At 41.6% G+C, this 24,464-nt stretch overlaps 1 protein-coding gene across 1 annotated transcript in view; it reads left to right on the top strand.

The window, feature by feature from the left end:
• The window catches only part of tsnare1 (T-SNARE Domain Containing 1), a 161,267-nt gene that overhangs the window by 100,698 nt on the left and 36,105 nt on the right, over positions 1-24,464 (top strand). Inside the window, exon 10 of the mRNA XM_068735802.1 lies at positions 8,969-9,051. Coding sequence (XP_068591903.1) covers positions 8,969-9,051 — 83 coding nt within the window. The remainder of the gene's footprint in view (positions 1-8,968; positions 9,052-24,464) is intronic.

The following is a 24,464-nucleotide window of genomic DNA, read 5'->3' on the forward strand; positions in this document are numbered from 1 at the left end:
GCCCTCCCAAAGGCCCCCAACTGACATCCAAGACACCGAAAGTTCAGCAATAACTGAACTTGACCTGTCACTCATTCAGCATAGCAGCTGCAGCTATCAGAGGAAGATGAAATGCACCTATCTAAGCAGTGCTGAAAACCGGAATATGTTAGATAACAAAAGCAAACTTCTAAATATTCTCCCAAAAGTGTCCCGTTTCCTGCGTCCAGCAACTGCACCGCCGTCACCGCATGCAGGCCTCACAACTGGGACTAGTAAAAGAGGATATGCTGCTGCTAATCAGAACCCTTTGAGACACCTATTCAAACAGATGATCATTAAAACAAAAACACATTGATGTGGATGTAGCCTGAGACAGGTGAGGGAGATGTCACCACCAGCAGTCCAGACACTGTGGAGGCCCCATTCACAGCGACTGATCCAAAACGTTGGCCAACTCGTATTACCAGTGACCAATGCATCGATATTCAAGGGAGGGGTCTCGTTCAATCAGAGGACATTAACTTTCCACAGCGTCATTAATCACTTTGTCACTTTACCAAGGACAGATATCTCATGACGATGGAGAAACCACTTTTACGTCGTTAGTGTACTCACTATCATCTAATACTGTCCTCTGTTTCTGCTATACCTAGCCTTAGGTTTGAGAATGTGTGAGTGTCTCACTCTCACACTTGAGGATCATGAGAAGTCAAACATGCACCATGTCAACATGGATTGCTGGCGCGAGCTGGACAGGCAAATGCTGAAACAAACAAAACACAGCGATTCTGTCTGTCATCTCGCAGAATGAAACGTTCCTATCCATGGTCACGATTCCACCCTACATGAACCAAATACTGGGAACTGTCTAGGTCTGGTGGAGCTGCTTGCCGAGTTCCACCCAGTGATGAGCGACCACTTCAGAGAATAAAGACATTGCTGAGCAGTTTATGGGGAAAACTATACAGAATGAGATGATCACACTCATTGGAGGCGAGACACTGGAGGCAATAATGGAGAGAGTTAAACAATTAAATTACTACTACTGTGATAATGGACTGCGCCACTGCACATATAGAGCCGCTCTCTGTGACACTGCACTTTGTCTGTTTCCTGCAGTGCTTTACACTTCAGGTACAGGCTCTACAACCCTCTTCTCGAGGCATATGTAGAAGTCAGGATTGGACATCCACAAATCTCCCTCTGCATCAGGTCTTTCTCACGGCTCCAACTGTGGTCTCCCTTGATCTTGAAGCGGATTGATGAAATTGGCCAGCAAGTCCTCGTGGGTTTCCAAGAGGACTCTCTCCTCAGATGTACTTTCGAGCATTGCCTTGCTGCTTCAGTACACACATGATTTGGGTTTCCAGTGAACTGAGGGAGGAATTGATTGGAGGTTCAAGCTCCCTATAGTTGAATTCTACGTCTTCCAGCTGTGTCATCTGCTGAACGTCGGATTTTTCTCTCCTCTTTCCTCCTGGTTTTCTCGAGCTATGTGCACCTTTCATTGTCAAAGCCAATTTTGTTTCTGAACCAAACTGCCGTCTGAGTGAATTTTGTGTCTGAACCAAAATTGGTTCTGAGTATTTATAGATTCCCAACATTCCAGCAGATTCTACCATGTCATCAGGGTTTCTATTCCATCTTAGGTCCAAATGGTCATGGATTCTTTTTCTATTGCATCATTTGATCCCATTGTAGCAATTGGATACCAGTTATATATTATGTTTGAATACATCAATGTAATGATTTCTAATGATTCCTAAATCAAAAAGAAGACTGAAACATGGATGTTCTTGCACGTTGGACACCGTTCATTCAACCACAGTAACCATGTGCGCTCAGCAACAATCTGATACATGCATATTCCACCACAGACAATAAACATTGGCCTTATACTCTGTGTTACTTAAGTCAGCATTAACAGCTTTTTCAATCTAACACCAATCTTTTATGGTGCTCATGAGGGCAGGAAAATACAATGCTATCAATGTTGGTATCAATAGCTAATGTTATCCGATAGTAAGTGGACAGCTGAACAAAGTTATGCCCATGGTTAGCCAGGTTCAGTATGCAGTGTTATCAGATCCGGCACTACCCATCAGTGATCTAAGCTGCACTATCATTTAACAAACACTGGAGTTTAAGAGGTCATGTAATACCTATCAATTACTATGCTTATGTTGTTCATCATGCTAGCTTAGACACACAAGGCTTATACAGTATTATGAATTTAAACTAAAAAGAAAAATGGCATGTGTGTGTGTGTGTGTGTGTCTCTAATCAAAGACTGTTACAGAATTTAGGGCACAAAACATAAGAGACAATAGGAAAGAGCTGTGTTTAATATATATTAACAGTGCTGTTACAAATGCTTCATGCACACTTTATGCAGCTTCATGGTGCAAAGCTGTTCACCAGTTGTGAAGACTGCAGATGTGTGTGTGTGTGTGTGTGTGTGTGTGTGTGTGTGTGTGTGTGTGTGTGTGTGTGTGTGTGTGTGTGTGTGTGTGTGTGTGATGAGTTGTTTTTGGAAGGAATGGGATGCAGTAACTTTTGCTAATTGCTGCCTTTTTGTTCCAGAGTGTCTTTTTGTCTGCTGCCTTCAATCAGGCTAATGTAGATGCCCTTTAAATACCCTTTAGAGTCAGGCTGACTCAGACTGGCTCACCACAATTCTACAAGAATGGGAGACCAGATTTCCCCCCCCCCCCCCCCCTTTTTAACAACTTTTTTTTCTCCAACGCACTATTCTTAATTATCGTGGTTAACATTTAGGGCAGCAAATGATGCACATAATGGACAAGAGTTGTTTTGTTTTTCCAAAGGGCTTTTTTTTTCATTTAAGGTTTTCTTTAACGGTCCCTGGACCACATCGAACCACAACACTAACACACAGCAAATAATTAGTTCACAACAAAATATTAATCTCAGACTATTAAAGTCTTCACACTAACTCAACCTGCTTAATGCTTTTATTGTGCATCCTAGTAAAAGAGTCTTCAGGTCAATGCTCTGACAACAATAGATGAAGACTGGGAGTAAGTCATGTTTTTGTGTGGAATGAAAGCCTGAAACATAAAGCAGCAGTAAGTGAGCTCCTCACATGCATCATTCGCAAATTGTAAACCCAAGCACAAGTTCAAACTAAGTCACATGCTGCAAACACTGCTGCTACACTGCTCTCAAGCTTTCAAGTATGTACCGCTTCAAGCCGCGCTCCAATCAATGATGTCACACTGCAGCAGGTGTTTTTCATCAGCCATTCAGAGTACAATCTGCTGTGAGTTCGCTGATAACTGAGAGTTGCAACCTGTTTGAAAGTGTTACCCGCAGAGAGCACAAGCACTGCTATCTTTGTGACCCACTGTGAAGTGAACATTGTCTACACCCAGTTTGTGTCTTTTCTGATACATGCTCAGCGGTAAAGTGGGTCGTCCTTCAGTCAGAGGATAGGTGGTTCGATCCCCGGCTCCGCTAGTCCATGTCCATGACACTTAGGCTGTACATGCGGTGCACGGATGGGTGTGAATGTTAGTTAGTCCTAATGCTACCATGGCCTTGCATGGTAGCCCCTGACAGTGTATGAATGGGTAAATGAACATGTAGTGTTAAAGCGCTTTGAGTGGTCGGAAGACTAGAAAACCACTGTACAAGTACAGTCCATTCATCATTTACATCTTGTTGTTTTATCACAACATGTTATTTCTATTACAACAAAGATTTCTATTAAAATTGTAAATGTAATGATGTTTGAATAACACTTGTATTTACAGGTGTCCTGATTAGTTTTCTTGTTACATTCAGTGTTTATCAGCAAAAATGATTTACCTGTGATCAAATAACTTCACAAGTTAAAGGAAACATTTTCTGCCTTTTTTATGTGGATGTCCAGTTAGTGTTGATGGTAAACACTAATGTAGTCCCTTCTAATAAATACATATGTGTGTGCTTTATTGCCTGAGAAAGCTGAGTTCACTTGCTCACAGAATGTGGCAGCAGTGATGCATTGCATGTGAGCTACTGAGGCCCAGCCGAATCACGTTGTAGCCGCTGAATATGAGTTTTGGCTATATGCAATAAAATACTCATAATTCTTTGATTATTTTCCACAATGTCTGTGTTTGTGCAAAACAGCTTCACTCATTGTGTTTTTACTTTTCAAAATAAAAGACAAACTTAAATTCACTCAGCATTTTGCTAAGAAGCAACTCAAATGAACAGCTTACAATAGTGTTAGGTGACAAAAATACTGACTTAGGGGCTGATCACAGCTTGACGCTTTGCAACAGACGTGGCTCCTTCAAAACCGCCCCTTGGCAAAGCAAGTCAGGCAAAACAGCTGATGAGTAGGGGTGAGTGCGCAACCAGGCAATGAAATGTAAATGACAGGGGGAAAAAAATGATTTGATTCTGTTGCTATGCTGTTAAATGAGAAGGAGGGGAAAACTTATACAGTTCATTGTAATTCAAAATAGCTAATATCAAAGTCTGTTCCAACCACATCCACCGGCATCAAAACAGGAAGTCAGTGGTGACTTGCTTGATCTGTTTGGCTGCCTCAGTCAAGTGTGACATTGACAAGTGGTGCGACTCCGCATATCCTAGAAAAATAATACTTAAACTTTTAAGAGCATCTTAAAACCGCCTGAAAAATGTAGCGTGCGGCGCAAAAGAGGAAGGCCCGCCTTCCTCTTTTTCTTGTTTTCGATTTTTTTTATGATGTGCATGTAAACGTGAGGCTAACTTTGTCCGTTGTAGCCGAGAAGCGGTGATGCAGTCAGCAGTGTGTTGATCTGTTAGCTGTTTGCTGATAGCCAAATGCACTGTACAAATCCATAAAACTAAGCAAACTGCTTCCCCCTTCTGTGTCTCAGTAAATATTGGTTTTAGGCTTGTCGCTCACCATGGAGTTTCAGTTATTTCCAAAGGAAAAAGTTTGGTCGTTTGCATGGGTTTTCTTAGGTCGCATTGAAGTCCCAGGATCACTGCAACAAACTGAGCCTTTCGAACATACCTTAACATGTAGCTTTAAGGTTAACATACAGAATCAAGGAAGCACTGACTCAAAGATACAGCAAACTACTACTTCTGTTTGTATTCTTAAAATATATTAAAAAGTCAAAAACTAGGTAATGCTCTGCACTTCCACGGGTCAATTCCTTAGTGAGACGTAGAATACATTGAACATTTTGTTCCTTTAAACCCGGTTCTTTCTTCTATTTGTGAATTCTGCATCATCTCGTGCTTGTTCAGCACAATCAGACATGCATGAACTGCGCATTTTTCAGCCATTTTGTCATTTGCATGTGAAAGACTATTGATATGGTATTTTGGACACGGAAGGGAAAGGAACACGGCGTGCTCCCACCCTAATAGGGGAATGGAGAGATAGAAGAGGACTCTGGAAGACTGCAGAGTTCACGACATTATGCCACAGCAGAAGTCCAATCTGATCATTACAGAGCCATGTAATAATGGACCTCTACCCATTAAAAAGAGATGCACTGAAATTGCCTTTGGCTTTTTTTTCTTGGCATAGTGGCGGATATGAATAATATGTGATTGTGCTGCGGGGGCGTTTGTAGCAAAAGCAGCAGGTAATACAAAGAAATGAAAAGGCTCAAAAAGGAAGGATTAGTGCTTTTATTGCCTATTCATGCTGGCTGAGGACACACTATATTAAAGTCTGTGAGTCGAGATATGCAATCAACAAGGTTGGTTCAGCAGGCAGACACAAGCTCTGGCATACTAAACACAAGAGGAGGTAAAAACGTATTCATTTGTACAGATCTTTGTTTTAGAGGGTGATTCAAATATTCTGAGGATGGACATGCTGGGGGCTTGTTTCTATTTGATATCATAATGTACTACATTTCTGTGTTTATTACGATTTTCGGTATTTGGAATGTTTGACTATAATTTGCCCAGAAGGTGGCATTGAAAATCCCATTGGGTCCTAAAATATGTTAAGGCTCCGGCCACGATCTTCACAGCACTTTGCCACCTCGACTGACAGCCGGGGCTAACTGTCCTCAGTGGATCAGGGTCTTCGGCAATGTTGGCAATTCTTGAAAGTCTTGAAACACAGACCCTGTTTTGTTAGTTACCATGCTTTGTTAGTTACCATGCTTTGTTGATGATTAAATTCTTTACGAGAGCAGAAAGTTCTTCATAGATCCGGCATCTTAGTTTTGCCCTCAAAGTGCGCCAGATTGACGCAGTTCACCTTAAACGCATGGTAAACGTTTAGGCAACAGAAGTCCTTCGTTAGGTGAGGAAAAACATCATGGTTGGGCTTGACTTCAACTCAACAACATTGTAGGACACAAACACCGGTCTCCTGGTTGAAAGTTCGTTGTTTGTTTGATGCACCCTCCCTCCCTTTTGTTCAGTCTTTATACAACATCATCACACTCCAGCATTTCCTCTGAGTGTCTAATAATGATGCGCTTTGTAGTTAATTGAATAGAAAATATATATTTTCCCTGCTTTACCCTTGCAGTTGAAGAACGCCACAACATCCAGTTGAAAGGTCAGCAAAATTAGAACAGACAAATCAAGTCAACCTACAGTGATGGATTTATGGCGTTGGACACCCATTTATCTTTGTTTAGTTTAGTCAGTGAGGCTTATCGCTAAATTACTGCTTTATCATCATCGTCATTCCAGCACGAAGGTTTTAGTTGCTTAGTAACGGCAGGAGCAACAGTAGCACAACCCTCCCAAGCACCTTGGATAAATTGATGAAAGCGGCACGGCTTGCGTTTTCCTTGAGTTTTTTGGTGTTGTGCGTCAGACGCCAAGGGGCGTGGCAAAGCAGCGATATTGGACGCCTTGGGAATAAGAACGAGCTGGATATTTGGTCATATTGGTGATCAAAAAGTGCTGTAATTGTTATGCACATTGCAGAAACAAGACTTGAGTTTGAGTCTTTGGAAAAAAAACGGTACTGACCAGAGAGGCAGTAAAATAATGAATGAGTTAGCCCAGGGGTCAACCTTATTCTGATCTTCAGTGGGTGAGTGTAAACATGTGTTCCTCTGCCTTCTTCAACTTACCAAAGTAGTCGGTGCATTTAGTCAATCAGCTCAATTCCCTCACATAACCTCCTGCTCTTGTTGAGTTCAAAAGGTAATTCTCTACACGCTCAAGTGGTGCAGTAATTATCAGAGGCCATCACAACATGAAACACTGAGACTTTACCCAAATCTCTGAACCGGCTGAAGCCTTTTCACTCTCACAACACCAAAACAATCAATAGCACTCTCACTGTTATTGGCCAGTTGCAAATATATGAGGGTAATTATGTGGTGATAACAAATATTTTGTACCATCCAGTTCATTAAACATGTTCTGTCTCATCCCATTAACTTCTGTGTATTGGCATTCTTTAAATGAAGCCTTGTTGTTAACAGTGTAAACTATTAGACCAGGAGTCCTTGGTAACACCGGGGGCTTGTTGAGCCGTCGTGTAACGTTCTGTCAAGCCTGTGTGCAGAGTAAGAATATGAACAACATGAAGTCAGTCCCTTTGTTGAGCTGAGGACGATTCAGCAAGTTGGGAAACACAAATATTAAAGAGTGCATTTAGTGTTTTATTTCTTCTTGTGTACAGTTACAAACTTAAAGTGCAGCCTTCTTCAATGTTCTTCCCCTACATTACAAAAAATTGGGGATGCATATCTATTTTTGCCAACGTTTGAAATGCTTGCTGTTCCTCAAATTGGTACTTGACTGCAAATTACTACAAGTATTAATGTCACGCTAGTAAAAGCATGTGCAGGTGTGAGGTTATATGCCTGGTGTTTTGGCTGATGTTCTTTTTCAGTTAATTTCCGGATGCAAACATCAAGTGGTACTGGAATTTGGAGAGCAGGATCTTGTTAGATGGTGATTGTCTGTTAATCTATGACAGGATGACTGATGATACTTAAAATATGATACGACACAAACACCATTTTGACTGATGATAAGAGTTGTCTGTCAGATAGAGTCTTCAAACTTTACCCTGTACTGTGATGTGGTTGCACGAAAACATATGAGGTGCTTAACCATTTTAAATCCCTATTAAAATGATATCATTACAACTGAAACATGCATTAAATGAATACTACCTTTAGGTTCATACAGATATTAGTAACATTCTAGCCAAACTTTCCCGGAGTGAGATGAGAAGATGCTTTGCTTGCCTTTTTTAGTGCATGTGAGGCTCTCCGTTATGCCCTGCTCGGTAGCTCATGGCCCCGCTCTGCACTGAGCTCATACGGTGGTAATCGATTATAACGTTGTCCTGACCTGCAGTGTTGTCATGGAAGTGTTGTTGTCCCCCCCCCCCCCCCTCCCCCCAAACCCCCCAGCTCTGTTAGCGCTGTTAGCGGCTAGCCACTGGCTGAGCAGTCTCCCTGGTAAAGGCTATGTCGAGGCATTAGAAATACTTTGAATTCCATATTGAGCACCTTTAAACAGAAATGTAAAAATGACAGTTTTGAGTGCTGGAACAATTCAACAATTCAAACAACAGCTGGATTCAGTGACAGAAAGATTTCAAGTTTTGTTACCATTGTGTCTAGACAAACGACACCTGTGCTCACCAACCTCATCTGGCAAACTGCGCCATAGCCAGAGGCCTCGGCGGATAGTTTGTCAGGAAATGGTAACAGAAGTTAGCTGGGCTTGGAGGCTACACATTTGTAACAGAAAACCTGAATCCCAACTCCAATGCAGCGACTTAGAAAGATGTGGGTGGTTCAATGAAAGACAAAAATTTGCTGAATTATGGGAAGTTGTTAATAAATAATGAAATTAATAAATAAACATGCACCTCTGTGTAGTGTGTGTGATTTAACAATGTGTGGGTTACACAGTTTAAGCATGAACTTGAATCAATTGCCGCGACATGCTGTGGTGCCACCTGATCACATTGTTGTAAACTGTTGGAATAGAAGTGACCCATTAACAATCAATCTTCTCTTTGTGTCCTCAGACAGCATTGAAGATTACATCCAGACTACATCATCCAACGTGGAATCAGCCAATCAGGAGCTTGCAAAGGCCAACCAGTACCAGGTACAATAAAGCAACCCAACTGCAGTGTGCTCCATGCTTTGCATTCACTTTGATCTGTTTCAATTTTGTGTACTTGACTGAGCTTTTGCATTGTAATGCAGTAACAAGAAGCTTAGCTTGATCAGCCATGCAAACAGGGACTTTGCTAACTAGATTACACAGCTTTATCACATCCCCCACTAGCATAATAACAGAGGTGATGTAATTTCATGTCATACTTTACTAGCTTTTGCTTCAGTTAAATTAATTGTATATAGAGACCAAAAAAATTAACATAGTTGCCTGGAGTCTTATAAAAACACAAAACCACATATGTAATTCCAATTCCATGAGCAAGTCTCACTTCTACTGAGATAATGGTTATAAACTTGCAATTTTGTCCTTCAAGTGTATTGACTACAAGAGGGAAATGCATTAATGGGCAAATAACTGCAGCCAGAAATTAAATAGGAAATGTTTTTTTTTTTTTATGTTTTTTTTTGGCGGGGGCTTGAATTTCCACTTCGCAGCACATATTGGAGAAACGCTTTATGAGATGCCCAAGGGTCTGCTTTTGCTCTTTATTTTCAAGGAATATTTGTGTCTTCTGCCATTCTGTCAGGGACTATCTCAGTAGGCCAGAGCTCAGAGTGGCACTGTGCTGTGTAGGCCCCTGGCTATCATAAATAATGTATTGACTTTAGTGTCACTGGGTTAATAAAGGATCTACCTTTTTTAACATGAGTAGCATAGCTATAGATCTGCATCTAAACGCTTCACTTCAGCAATGGAAAAGCCTGTATCCTGTTGTGATTTTGGATATTTAGACCTTCAATAAACAATTCTGAAGACCATTTTAATCTGATACAAAAATCATGTTTTATTTGAATCAGATTTGGGCCATGGACTCAACTTCATTTGTTCTATATGCATGGATTTCCAACGCCATATCAGCAGCTATTCAATATAAAAACGATTGCTGGGCAGTTTCCAGAGTCTGTCATGACTGCAATGGTCTCTGTCTGTCCCCCAATGCTGCTGCTCTACTAGTGAGCGAACAAATGAACGAATGGCAACAGCTTTCCCATTAATTGTCATTTCATTATCTCAAGGAGAACTGAGCCGTGACCAAGCTCACACTGAGCAATTTAGCTCTCCGCCAATCCAGACAGCCGCTGTCTTTGCAGAGGCAGAGCAGCTGAAAGAAAGAAAAATCAAGAGACAGGCATGAAGACAGACAGACAGAAAGACAGCATGATGAACCACGTGCAGATTCTACACAGTACCATGTTGACATCAAAACGGATCCCTCTTTTTTGTGCCGAACACTGTCAAAGTTAGATACTTTATACCTGTTGCATACAGGACATATATAGACCACCTGTTCTCGCTCCCAATACATCAAATACCACAGCTTGGTCAGTGCCATGTCGATGCCATGCACTGGGCTTGCAACTAACTCCAATGTGAACCCACCTGCATCCTTATTAGACGCTCAGAGCAACTGATAAAGTGTGAGATAGTCCACACAGTGTGGGTAGGAGGTCACGTCAGTTGTTTGTCACTTGTTATTCACATCAGACTTTAGTCTGTCAAGTTAACATCAAACAAGGCTTCTTTACAAACCCTAAGTATGTGGCCTCAACCTATACTTCCCGTGTAGACGGAAGTTTACTTTTAAGGGACACTTTGCATGTAACTAGCATATGATGAAAAACTGTCCCTGACACGTCCAAAACTGGAGGGGCCCGACTATGACTAGAGCGTGATAGTTTAATGCTTAGGAGCACCAACCAAGCTGTGGTATTTGACAGCGTGAGAATATGTTGATCAGGGATGTTGGTCACTTTCTACTCATTACATGCATACAGTCTCTTTTCAAAATAAAGTCCCAACATATTTAAGTTTCCTTAGTTGTTATTGTTTGGTTTAGGCAATAATACTACTTGGTTAGTAAAATGATACTATTGCGGTTGGGGTTAAAATAAGTATGTTTCTTGTGTAAAATAAGTTCACTTGTCACATAACTGGCGTACCAAAACAAAGTAAAAATAAGTCAACCTTTACTGGGTTTCACACCAATTCCTCTTCCTGTGTTTGTTTGACACATCCAACCTCCCTCCAACCCGCCCTGTGTTGACTTTCTTGCTCTTTATTCTGCGTCAGTGTCTAATACTGACACACATTGGTTTCTACACAACATCTCTGGGTTCTGTTATTCGCTCGCATGACTTCTCCTACCATTGTTATGCCGATGACACCCAGCTGGTCTTGTCATTTCCCCCCGGTGACACCCAAGTGGAGACACGCATCACTGCGTGCTTGGCTGACTTCTCGAAGTGGATGACGACACACCACCTCAAGCTCAACCTAGACAAAACCGAGCAACTGTTCCTTCCGGGGAAGGGTTGCCCGCACCGTGACCTGTCCATCACCATTGATGATACCGTGGTGACGCCGACTCGGACTGCGAGGAACCTGGGTGTGACCCTGGACGACCAACTGTCGTTGTCAACAAACATTGCATCGGTTACATGCTCCTGCAGATTCCTGCTCTACAACATCAGGAGGATTCGCCCCTTCCTGACTGACGAGACGGTGCAGGTTCTCATCCAGGCTCTTGTCATCTCTCGCCTGGACTACTGCAACTCTCTACTCGCCGGAGCCCCGGCGTCAGCCATGAGACCTCTGGAGCTTGTCCAGAAAGCCGCAGCTCGCCTGGTGTTCAATCGCCTCAAGTTCTCCCACACAACTTCCTTTCTCCGTTCTCTACACTGGCTACCTGTAAGAGCTCGCATCCAGTTTAAGTCTCTGGTGCTAGCCTACAGGGCAGTGAAAGGAACAGCTCCTTCCTATCTCCAGGCCATGGTCAAGCCCTACACCCCCGCCTGACCACTTCGCTCTGCTGCCTCGGGGCGATTGGTTGCCCCGTCGCTCAGAGGTCCCTGCGGCCGATCGACCCGGTCACGTCTGTTTTCTGTACTGGCCCCACAGTGGTGGAATGAACTTCCCACTGACGTCAGGACAGCAGAGTCGCTGCCCATCTTTCGGCGCAGGCTGAAAACCCACCTCTTCAGGAAGTGCGACCCTGAGCCTTCCACTTAGCACTTATTGTATACATACTAGCTTGTTGCACTTATTGGATTCATATTTGGTTCTGTTGCACTTATTGGATTTCTTTGTTTCTGCACTGTACTTTTGCTCTGAGTTATGCTCTGCCTCATGCTCTTAGATGCTTGTTTGGAAAAGGAAATGTACTTATGACTTCTGGTGACTATTAGTTCTCTTGAATACCTATGTTGAATACACTTATTGTAAGTCGCTTTGGAGAAAAGCGTCTGCTAAATGACTGTAATGTAATGTAATGTTTCCATTGGAGGTAGTTGAAATGCCGGTGCTTCTCATACAGAGGATACATTATTATAAAAATATATTTCTGTGATTGGCTGCAGTCCATTCAAATCTTAAAATTGTTCCCAAACCGAAAGACCATGTTGCTTATTCCAACAATTTCTTCAAACTACAGTGTGTGAAAGGGAGATATTGTATGTTCAGCAGACATTTTACCTGCTGTCATTTCTTTCATACCAACTGACACTTAAATTGTTTACAATACACACATCCGCATTGTCTTTAGTATTTCTACTTCAAGCTGACAGTTAGCAGTTGCATATTTTTCATGACTTTTCTATGACACTAACACAAACAATACTTTGCTGTTTTCATCGCTGTACTGTACTTCAACTGAAACTTCAACTGGTTTTATCGCTTACTCTTCAGCTGACAGTTCAAGTGCTTTTTGAGTTTCCACTTCAACTGAAATGTGGTGTGCTTTCTGACTGACTGACTGACTGACTGACTGACTACTGATTACTCTTCAACTAATATGATATGATACGATTCAATATAATTGATTGTCCCCTTAGGGATTTCTTTTCTTGGGCTCAGTGTCAATGCATTAGACTAGTACACATGTAAGTGCTGTTGGTGGTTCTTAAAATAAATTAAATGCAAAGTGCACAACTTTAAAACCACATTGAAGCTTAACACAGTTAATTAAAGGGAATCATATTGCAAGTAAACAAGCATTTTAAACAAAGCACTAACTACATAATTGCACAACCCATCCATCCTGACTGGCCACTTTGGGGAATGTGGTTCAAGCTATGTTTTCCTGTTCAACATTTTAATAAAAGTGAGAACAAATAGCAACTGACACTTTCACTGACACTTTACTTTACACTTGAATCGCTGTACTTCAATTAAGACATCTTTTTCTCTTCAATCTTTGAAATATCAATGAGGCTTCCACTTCAACTGGTGTTTCATGTCACTTAACTTTTCAGATGTTCTCAGTTATTCATTTTCAAGTGCTTTCAATGCCTGTACATCAATTGACATTGAATTAACTGAACTGCATTGTCAGTTCACATACTTTGGGTTCTACAATTTCAATTGGAGTTTCTGGTGCTGGTGATGCTTCTATACCATTGACAATTCGCTGCTTAAATAGCACACACTTCTATTGGAATTCCAATTGCTTTTAATGTCTACAACTGCTAATTTAGCTGAATCCAGTGATTACACTTCAGCTTCTTTCAATGCTTACACTTAAACTGACACTTTAAACCCTTAAGTGCTTCAGGTTTGACTCATACACAATACCATGAGCAACAAATTAACATTAAGACATTTAACCTGTTTACAAGTGCAATTTTCAGCACAAGAGAGTACACTTAAAAAAAATGTCAATGTTTTCCCCGAAATTCACCTCGACATATTTGGTATCGTCACCCAAATTAAGATCGTTCTGTGGGTTTGAACAATCATTGTTAACACAGCCAACAAAGCTCCTATTGCGTAGTTCATTTCAGCATGATAGTTTTTGTCTCACTTTTTTTTTTATTTTGTCAGTAGCAGTGATATAACAGCGACATTTTTTTTCTTTGGAAAAAGCCTTCAGTGTTGTATTTTGATCAGACAGATCAGAGTTTCAGACTCTCTCTGATGCTGTCAGGTCCAGACAAAATGGTGCAGATCTGAGTGCCATGTTGATTTTAAGTCAGGACCAATCTGGAAATAAAGTATACCAGCAGTGTGGACCCAAATCTGCCTCAGGTTCACTCAGGTGTCGGTTGTTTGGGACTTGGATCTTCCCTCTGACCTCTCAATGAAAGAAAGAGTTTGAACACTTTGCAGCAAGTCTACGCAGTGGTGAAGCCTTGAACACTCCTTGAAGCTGGTCTTCATGCACCACTGCACATCTCCACTGACTGGTCAATTAAGAGCGGTGTCATTTTCTTCTCGTGCACCGCCTTGTCTACTCAGTTTACACAGAAAATAAATTGAATCTATAATCCATTATCTGGGGGGCAGATTACTCTCCCCGCTGCAAGCTTTCTCTAGTTGCAATGATGTTTTATCACCTCATCTGTGTTCAGTAGACCACAAGCTCTGATTGTTGATGGCAGCACAAGATGGTTTTTAATTACCAATAAAACACAGATGTTCTAGCAATTCAGTGAACAAAAGCTGTGGCCATTTCCCACGTAGCAAAATAACTATGAAACAACTGAAGTCATTTTTGATTTGAGTTGGGGGGGGGGTTGGGGGGGTCGGGGGGGTCCATGCTGATTTCATTGTTTAGACTTAGAAGTCGATCCATCTTAAGAGCTGAAATTGATCTCCTAGTAAGCAACTACATCCTTCTGATTCTGAAAAAACAAAATCAATGCAACCCAGTTGTCCTCCGGCTTAATAGAGGGTAGTATAGAGCGCCGGCTATTGTGGTCGTGGAAGAAACAGAAAAGAAGACAAAAAGGAACATGGCTTGTAAATGAATGGGTAGACAGATGATGGACCCATCCACGCGAAGACACATACAAATTGTTGCCCTTTTGACAAATAAGATAATGAAAACGAATAACCTAATCACAGTGTTAAGGCTCTGACTGATCACTGGACTCAGACAGGGGGGATGGGCTAATGCTGACAGATTGCAGGGAAACTGGCTTACTGTTCAATCACTCTTCCCCTACTCCCCAGACTCTTGATGCTGCTTTAAAGGATATGGAGTGGAAATAACAATGTTTGAAGTTACACAAGTTGTCAGAGACACTCGTCTGGCTCTACCCTGATCAGCATAGCTGGCCTGAGCATGTTGAAGAGGAAAAGGGAAACTTGACTTGAAATAAAACTTCAGAATTTCAGATGTTTCTTAAAACATTTGTTTTTGTTTGATACAAATCAAGTTCAATACATCCAATCATGTAAAATACACACACACATATATATATATATATATATATATATATATATATATATACCATTAAATTGAACATGCATTTTCAGGTTCTCTGATAATGAATTGTCCATATATTAAAGGACAGACAGCAAATTAATGCTTTCAGGTTCAAACAAAGCATTCATATTGTGTATGTCAATTGAGTTGTTGTTGTTGTTTAGTTGAGAATTGTTTGCCCTTCCACTCCCAAGAATGCTAGATTTAAAGGCCTACACCCCAGCCTCACGTCACCTATGTGATGTCTAATCAGCATAATTATCACAATAATAACAACAACAAACAAAACGGCAACATCTCAACACAGGACAACACATGATCAGTATAATTCATAGAAAATGAATGATGTCTCAAAATGATTAATCAAATAAGGAAAATCTCCCTTTATTGACCACTGTTAGGCAATTCATGCATGCATACATTTGTTGGGAGCCATAAACTTACAGTTGTTGGTGGCAACATTTAAGATTGTCAAATGTCGATTCTTTCCTCCTTTTTAAAGAGTTTGTAACAAAAAGGTTGTCAACAAGCATATTCAAGGGAAGCATTCAAGAGCTAATTTCAACTAATTTCAAAAGTAAATGAATGTCAGAAATTTTAAATGAATACACTTCATTCAATACATAAAGTTTCATAAATACTTCAAAGACAAAAAAAAGGTACGGCTGTTAATGTAGGAATGCACTGTAGGTGCGTAGGGGAATAGGTTAGTTGGTCAGGTCGGATTTATCAGTTCACGTCATTCAGGAGACACAGCTTTGTAAAAGGCCTTTCAATGTGTAATGTTGTGTCTTGAACTTGACATGGCTTACATGTCCTTTATTGTCAGGAAAGGTATCTGCAATGCGTCCCATGGGCCTGTGTTACATGCTGTGCTTTCATCAATGATCAGCAATATGTGTCTCTGGGCTTTAGATTTTGTTTTCCTCATTCTATTTCTGTCTCTTTTGCAACAATTATGACACCACCCCAAAATGTTTACCTCAATCCCTGGATGTGGGCTCAAATAAAGCCGCAGCAGTGTACAAAGTCAGGTTGCACTACAGTGCTGGTACTTCACTCTGTTGAGTCGCTCACACACACACACACACACACACACACACACACACACACACACACAATGTGAAAGGCACTATGAAGCAAGGCTTCTCGTATTGAATCCATTGTGATTGTACACGCCAGACAGATTAGTTCAACTTCCTTGCCCAAGGTTAACTCTCAATAGAAGCAATGATGATGCCTTTATGAGTCAAAAAAGCTTCAATCTGTCTTCTTTATAGTATTTAAGAGCTTGAATGAATGACTCACATCACATTCAATGGCTTTGCTGTGCCTTTAAACAATGAGATTTGAAGGAGTTCGTCAGAGGTGAGGCAGTTGTGACAGAACGCTACAACCTCATTTGATTTTTGTAAAAGCTTGTTATATTCAGGGTAGTTGATTATTGCCTATATTTCTAAAAGGAAATTACCAACAACCAAAATTGTACCATGAATGTTGGAATAGAAGGTAATTTACAATGTTGTAAATTTGATTTAGATCCAATCTTTGTGTTAGGCTGTTCACATGATGTTTGCATTCTGGCAAATATTTAGTACCAGCATGTAGTTCAAGATGTCTGAATCATAGCCAACAACTTCTATTTGTTCAATGATCCAAATGTGTTGTTCCTCAGGTTGGAGTAATAATTGTCCAATTACAGCTTTATAGGTAGGATTTGATATTGGTGAGATTGCTGCAGCTGAAGGGGTTGTTGTAAGTCATATTACAGAAATAGCAACTCTTAAATTGGCACAATACTTTGATTATTCAGAAAAACTTGAGCTACAGCTTCCTACTGCCACTGCAGCTTAGAGTGACATGGATATGTCACTCTAGGTTTATCTATTCATTTTAATACTTTCTGCTTTTGAACATGTACAGGTCCCAATAGGTCCCTTCAAGCTTTCAATAAGTTCCCTCAATTGTGTTGCCAAGATTGTGAATGCGTCATGGTCAGTGTAGAATCATGGCTGATGTTGCTTGGTTTGTCAGCAGGGTCTGACATGACTGTTCTGTCTGAGTTGACCAGTTGTCTGTATTTTGCTCAGGTCAGAGACGAGCGTAAACCGTGTCAGAGGTACACAACATGACTGGCTGACATGCTGTCTTTAACAAAAAGCCAATCAATCTTTAATAAAAGCCCATAAAATGCTGATGCCAGTGAGAGTTGTTGTTCCATTGTGGACAATGGTTGTCACAGGGCTACGTCCCAGGATGCAAGGATTGGCCGTGAAGTCTGTGTTTACTTGCTGCTCCTCTTAAATATCATAATCAGGGTGACTGCATGGGACTCTGAGTTTTATGTAAATTGCATATAAGCCGATTACAAGTGAGGCAGTTCTGCTGTAAACATTATTTATTTTATGGACTTCCAATTTTCCCGACCAGATGCGATAAAGGGAAAATAATGTTATGGCCATTATCATTGCATTGCATTATCGTAGCATTATGAGGGTATTTCTCATGTCACATAGGGTATGCAGTTTTTCTCCCAGACACAGCAATTTTGTCTTCCATGTAAGGGAGGAGGATAGGAGATAGACAGGTTTGTAAGGCAGTCCTATGAGCTTTAATAATGCTCATAATGCATGTTTCTGCATTCTCCCTTAGAGAAATACATGTGTTTATAATGATTTATGGTTTTTAAAAGTCTCAGAGAGCTCCAGACATATTGAAAAATAAATAAATTTATGCTCTCCTCCTCTTTTCTCTGTCCATGCTGTTGACCAGCACTGCTGACCTTCATATGGACGTGTGAGATTTATTTGAAAGTTAAGCTGTTAAAAGCAAGACTAAAAAACTGACACTGCACCAGAGACGATCAGGCTATCATTCTATACTTGGATGCCTAGCTGCACCCACTTCCCCCATCCATCCTCCTAGGAAATAATAACGGTATTAGAGAAATTGCAGGAATATTACTAACTAGATATCGCAAATAGAAAGCAAAGGAAAAACTTACATTTAAATAATTTCTTGCCAAATTTGTCTTCTCTGAGTGTTTTATGGGAACATGGATCTTTCTGATCAATTAGAGCAATGCGTTGGTCTGCAAGTGCATTTGCATTTTATCTTAAGTATGAAGGCAAATCACTGTCAAAATTTGAGAGCGCAAATCAAGCGCGCAAATCAAGTACCTGCTCGTGTATTTTACTTTGTCGAGCGCTTTTACGTCACTCCGCGAGCAAAATTGTCTCTCGCGCGAGCGAAAGTCCCTCTCCCTCGCTCGCGCGAGAGGGACTTTACTTACTTTCTTTGGATAGACCGGATATCACTGTCAGATTTTCAGAGATTTTCAGATTGCACTACCCGTGCAGTAATAATGTACAAAAGCACGGGTACTTTTACTTTCTGCACTTAAACTACATTTTGCTGATAATAACATACTTGACTAAGGTTTTGAATATAGGAATTTACTCGTAATGGATTGTTTCATCAGTATTAGTACGTTTGCTGCAGTGAAGGATCTGAATACTTTTTCATCAACTACTTGTCAGTGATTTAAGTTGGGCAAACAGTTAATATAGAAACAGTGGTCCCTAATCTTGGCTACAGATCCTTGAGCGGGTCAGAGTAAAGTTTCGCGAGCGCGCGGGAGGGAATTTCGCTCGCGGAGTGACGTAAAAGCGCCCGTCAAAGTAAAATACGCGCGCGGCTGTTTGATTTTTGCGCGCGCGTGGATCTCATTTGCGCTCTCGAATTTTGACAGTGATTTGCCTTCATATGTAAGTCTAATCTTGGTCTTGACGGGGTCTCAACCCCTCAAAGTCTTGTCTCTGTCTCGATAAACTCTGGTCATGACCTGGTCTCTGTTTTGGTGGTCTTGACTACAACACTGGTTGGTTGTGCTAGAGGACTCGAGGAAATTGCTAACAAACATCACTGATATGGTTAAAAAGCTCCACAGAGGCAAGGTTCCCAAGGTGAACAAGTTAACCCAAAGCTGCTGAAGGTTCGGATTTTTATCAATCTGTTGTGGCAACATGTTTGTGTTGTCCTCCTCTTAAGTTAGGTACAGTCCCATTGGACAGAAGGATGGGTTTGGTTGTTGCATTTAGCCGGAGGATGTGCTCCTGTAAAATGTCTAGGTGCCATAGATGCAGGATAGATTCAGTTGGTGCACTGCAGAATCGTTCCTGAGCTGTGGATTTGCTCTTTACCTTCACACAAATACCTTAAGCTCATGGGTGTTTTGTAGATTTAGAGAAGGCTTATGACTGTATCTCCAGTGGTCCTCTGTGGAGTTTGTAAAGTGCCGCGCCCATTGCAAAAGTGGCATTCTCTCGAGATCATCTTTTGTGGGTGCTGGACTTTGCCAAGGTCACCTCTCATCACCTTTTCTATACCTCCTATCGATGACATGGTCTGTTTCCACTTCACGTTGTCAGTTTTTGTTTTAGCAATACGACATTTTTTTTCGCCTCAGTCCTGGTGGTTACATCCATTGTTTATGTGCAAATTGAAAATGTGTATACAAACAGGTGGATGACAAATCGCTTCAGGGACATTTTGGCACCTTTATTGTGGATGTAGATCAGTGTTGATGGTAAATGTAGTCCATTAAAGCAATATAGTCCTCTGTGTGCTATACTGAGAAAGCTGAGTTCTCCTGCTCATGGAGCTATGACGGCAGTGCCTACATGTACCAGGATGCATTGCTCACAAGCTACTTTCCAAGATACTTTCATGCGGCCCTCGTCACTCCACTTAGCAGCCAGGAAACGAGACACGGGAAACTGCTGTTGGTCCTGAAGAGCTGCAGCATTCATTTGTGCACAAACTGCAAGCTCAATGTAGATTCACTTTTACTCTCCTCTGTACTGATCGCTCTCTCGCCTCTGCTCACGCCGCAGTCACCGTCACTCGAATGTTTCAGAACACACTCGCTACACCAGTGTTTTTCAACCTTTTCTGAGCCGTGGCACATTTTTTACACCTTTTAGCATAATACAGCATATATGCCAGGGATGTCAAAGTCAATCACAGAGAGGGCCAAAATAAAAAATTGGGACTACGTTGAGGGCCAAATAGGGTCAACATTTAATAAAAAGGATAGAAGGGATATTGGACAAAGTGCAAGAAGAATACCTGTTTAGGTAGGCTACATTCTTTTATGCATAAGTACCAGAGCCAGATGTCTGGCATCTTCTCTTGGCTGCCAGTACATTAATATTTGAGGTTAGGTTCTGTGCTGTGGAAACCCTCAAGATGGAGTGAAGGTGTGCATCAGTGAGACGACTCCTGTGTGGGTTTTTGTTCCTCTTCATCACAGAGAAAAGCTGCTCACACAGGTGCAACTGTCTGAGGCCTCTCCAGACAGAAGCAGAGTCACTTGCTGAGAGCTGGTGTTGCAGTTTCTCAGAGCACAGTTGTTTAGCGTCTCTCACCGCCTTACTAAACCTGTATTTTGACTCTTTGTACAAGTCATTGTCCCCACTCCAAAATGCCTGTTCCTTGTGCAGCCTTAGCAGTCTGAGTTCTGCTGTAAACCAGGGTTTGTCATTGTTGTAACTCACCCTGGTGCTTGTTGGAACACAGCTGTCCTCACAGAAGCTGATGTATGAAGTTACAGCCTCTGTGTATTCATCCAGACTGTTCATGGCAGTCCTGAAAACATCCCAGTCTAAACACGCCCGAAGATCCTGCAGAGCTTCACTGGACCACTGCTTGAATTTCCTCACCACAGGTTTACAGAGCTTTAGTTTCTGTCTGTATGCCTAGCCAGCGAGGCACGGCGTGATAGGCCCTGCTGATTGTGGAGTAACAGTGATCTAAAATGTTCTCTCTGGTTAAGCATTTAATAAAATGTCTGTATTTAGGGAGTTCATGACTGAGGTTTCCTTCGTTAAAGTCACCAAGGACAATAACTAAAGAGTCCGGGTTGGTCCGCTCCACACACAGTATCTGTTGGGCGAGTGTTCGCTGTTTCTCCTGCACGTTGCCGACTAGTATGAATGAAGGGAACTCACAGGGGGAGTAAAAGGGTTTACAGTTTATGATAAAAGATTCCAGATCAGGAGAACAGTGCAGTAGAATCACTGTCGCTGTCATCGTTACACCAGCCACTGTTGGAGTAGAAACAGATTCCTCCACCCTTCGATTTTCCCGGAGAGCTCCGTGTCGCGATCCGCTCTGAACAGCTGGAAGCCTGCCAACTGGAGCGCAGAGTCCGGTATCCTTCCACAGAGCCAGGTCTCAGTAAAACAAAACGGAGGATGAAGAAAAGTCTCTGTCTCTCCCCACCAGTAGCTCAAGTTCATCCAGTTTGTTGCACAGTGAGCCGACGTTGGAGAGAAACATGCCCGGCAGCGGCGTACGAGAGCCCCGTTTGCAAAGACGCACGAGCGTGCCGGTGTGCGAGGTTAACTGGTGTTTGAATTAACTGGTTTACGTTCTTGAGTAGATTGAGTCATTCTCTTTCCTCTGTGGCTCAGTGGTAGTTCAGATGACACTTAAAGTTCGTGGGTCAATCATGATTAGAGGTTCGTTTCCTGTAGGGTCCATATTTCTACTATTTTTATGTCACCAGACAACAAATAATATTTTCGTAATGAAGATGAATAATGTGGTCGTGGTAATTCTGTCGAAATCCTAAATTGATGCTCCAACAAGCCTCTCCATTGTAATGTTTCAACAGACACTAACCCGGGTGTGTAGTTATTCAATGTCGGACCCTCTAGTAACAAAACGAGAGTTATCAGTAATGTCTGATGTGGACGAATGTGTGCTGCACAGTGTAGAGTATCGTTAACATAATATGAACGTCCGTAGTCTTTAATATAAAACATAAGTGATGTGAGATAGCCTACAGAAGTTGAATCACAAGTTAATCTGAGTGGATCACAGTTTCCCACAGCTCACAGTCATCTGTACGCGGTGTTTGAGCTCAGTGTGTTTCACTCACAGGCTGCATGAAAGCACGGACAGGTCTATAGGTCTCAGATCGACTCCACATCAGATTAATAACGATATATGACACAAATATAAGACGGACAACAGAGGATTTATTGACGTAAGTATTTTGAACAGGCATCGACACCTACCACCAACTTTCTCCTTCACTCAGGTCCTCGTTATGTGTCCTCTGTATCTCAACCACTGCCTCATGAACGAGTAGATTTCCCAGCAAACTGTTCCGTTTATATTCTTTCAGAAGATACAGTAGAAACTATGTGAAAGAGAGAGGAGAGGGGATCGACATGTTTATTTTTTGTTTATTCGATGTGGGTCCTGAAAGGTCAGTCCTACGACACATCTGCCTCACGCACTCGAACGTAAACCAGTTAATTCAAACAGCAGTTAAACTCGCACACCGGCACGTTTCCCTCTCCTACGGCGCTTCACTGCATGCGTTAAGGTGAGCACACCTTTGACAAGAATCTCCAGTAATTCCACAGAAGTTAAAAGAAAAGTTGGAAGCAAGTCTGCTGGAGTTGTTCCCCTTGGCTTCTTTTACATTTTTACAAAAGTTTTACAAAACAATGTAAAACAATGCAATCAATTTGTTGCTGACGGCACACTCCAACGACACAAATCCAATACACAGGCCTCTCTATGTTATATTTGCCCGATGCCATGGGGTAGCCCACTGTAAGTCTACCAACAAGCCTGCCAGGCTCATCTCATGGTGTGCAGTTGGGTTTTGCAGTTTGTGCGAGTTTGGTTGTGGTAGCATAATTCTACTAATATTTATTTAATTCCTTGCATTTACCATCAACATTGATTAGACATCCACATAAAAAATGGCGCATTTCTCTTTTAAGAGGATTATTTCCACTCTGAATGAATATATATATATATATATATATATATATATATATATATATATATATATATATATATATATATATATATATATATTTGCCATCAAAATCATGATTTAAGATACTGTCTATAGCTTCATAGCTCATTCTACTTTAATTCTACAAATTTTTAAATGATCAGATGTCAATAAAAACCATAGATTCCTAGCCAGCTTAAATATGAACTATTCCCCTGGTATTAGACATAAAAAGTGAATAAAACAGGTGCTGTCTTCTCCCTAGGGGCTTGCAGCACCCATTGGCCCTGAAGTGCTGGCGCTAAGGACACCGTTCTCTGGCAGATTAAGTCAGTGGTGATGAGAGCATCCTCCCCTGTCTCTCCCTCTGCGAGTCTCTGTGTCCCGCCTCTCAGCCTGCCCTGCAATCTGGAAAATTCTGGTTTAAAAATACTGCAACAGTTCTTTTGTTACACTAAGCCAGTTTTTGTTTCCCCCTCCACCTTATTTATTTTCTTGTTCTCCCCCAAATAACAGCAGCGCCGGGATGAGCGAGCGGGAGGAATAGAAAAAGGAAGGGAAAGAGCGTTCGGAAAAAAGAGAGAGGGAGGGAGGGAATACAGTATATAGAGAGAGGGAGCGACTCAGCACTGTCAGAGCGAGCAGAGAGAAGGAGAGGATGGCAGAGAAAGTTTATAAGGCATAGTTTAGGAGGAAACGCGTGAGAGAAGCTGGGGAATCTGCGGTGGCCAGCTGCAAGAGGGGAGATAGCGGAGAAAGGCTTTTAATTCTCAATCCCCACAGAGCCTTTGAAAATTACCAATCTTCTTATCACAGACGCAGGGCTGCTTATGCAAATTGTTGTGGAGTGGAACGTTTAAACGGAAAATTACTCGACAGCATTTTTTTTCCTCTCCCCCTCTCCCTCTCTGCCTCTCTCTTCCACACAGAAAGCCTGTTTTGAGTCTCAGATAAGAAGATGAATTGCTCTCTCCGTGCTTTGAAGCGCGTCAGGATTTAAAGACTCCAGCCTCGGCTCTGGTCTGACGCCGCTGCTCTCGTTGCCTTTGTAGCAGAAAACAGGCTGGGAAAAAAAAAAACGGGAGAAAAAGCATTTCAAAATAACATAGATTCTGTGCTCAAACACAGCGTCACTGCCTGAGGAGACAAGGAAATATAAATATTCCCTAACCTTTACTCTTCACTCTATTTACTTTCAAATTTTTGCTTTCCACAGTGAACACTTTCTCTCTCTTTTTTTTTTCCGACATGGAAAGTAATTGACATGGATGAATAAAGCTCATGTGCTGCATGGAGGCAATGTTTGAAGCA

This window comes from Cebidichthys violaceus, unplaced genomic scaffold (assembly GCF_023349555.1).
Source record: "Cebidichthys violaceus isolate CVI_PGR_0920_01 unplaced genomic scaffold, fCebVio1.0.p SCAF_7, whole genome shotgun sequence".
NCBI classification, from domain to species: domain Eukaryota; kingdom Metazoa; phylum Chordata; class Actinopteri; order Perciformes; family Stichaeidae; genus Cebidichthys; species Cebidichthys violaceus.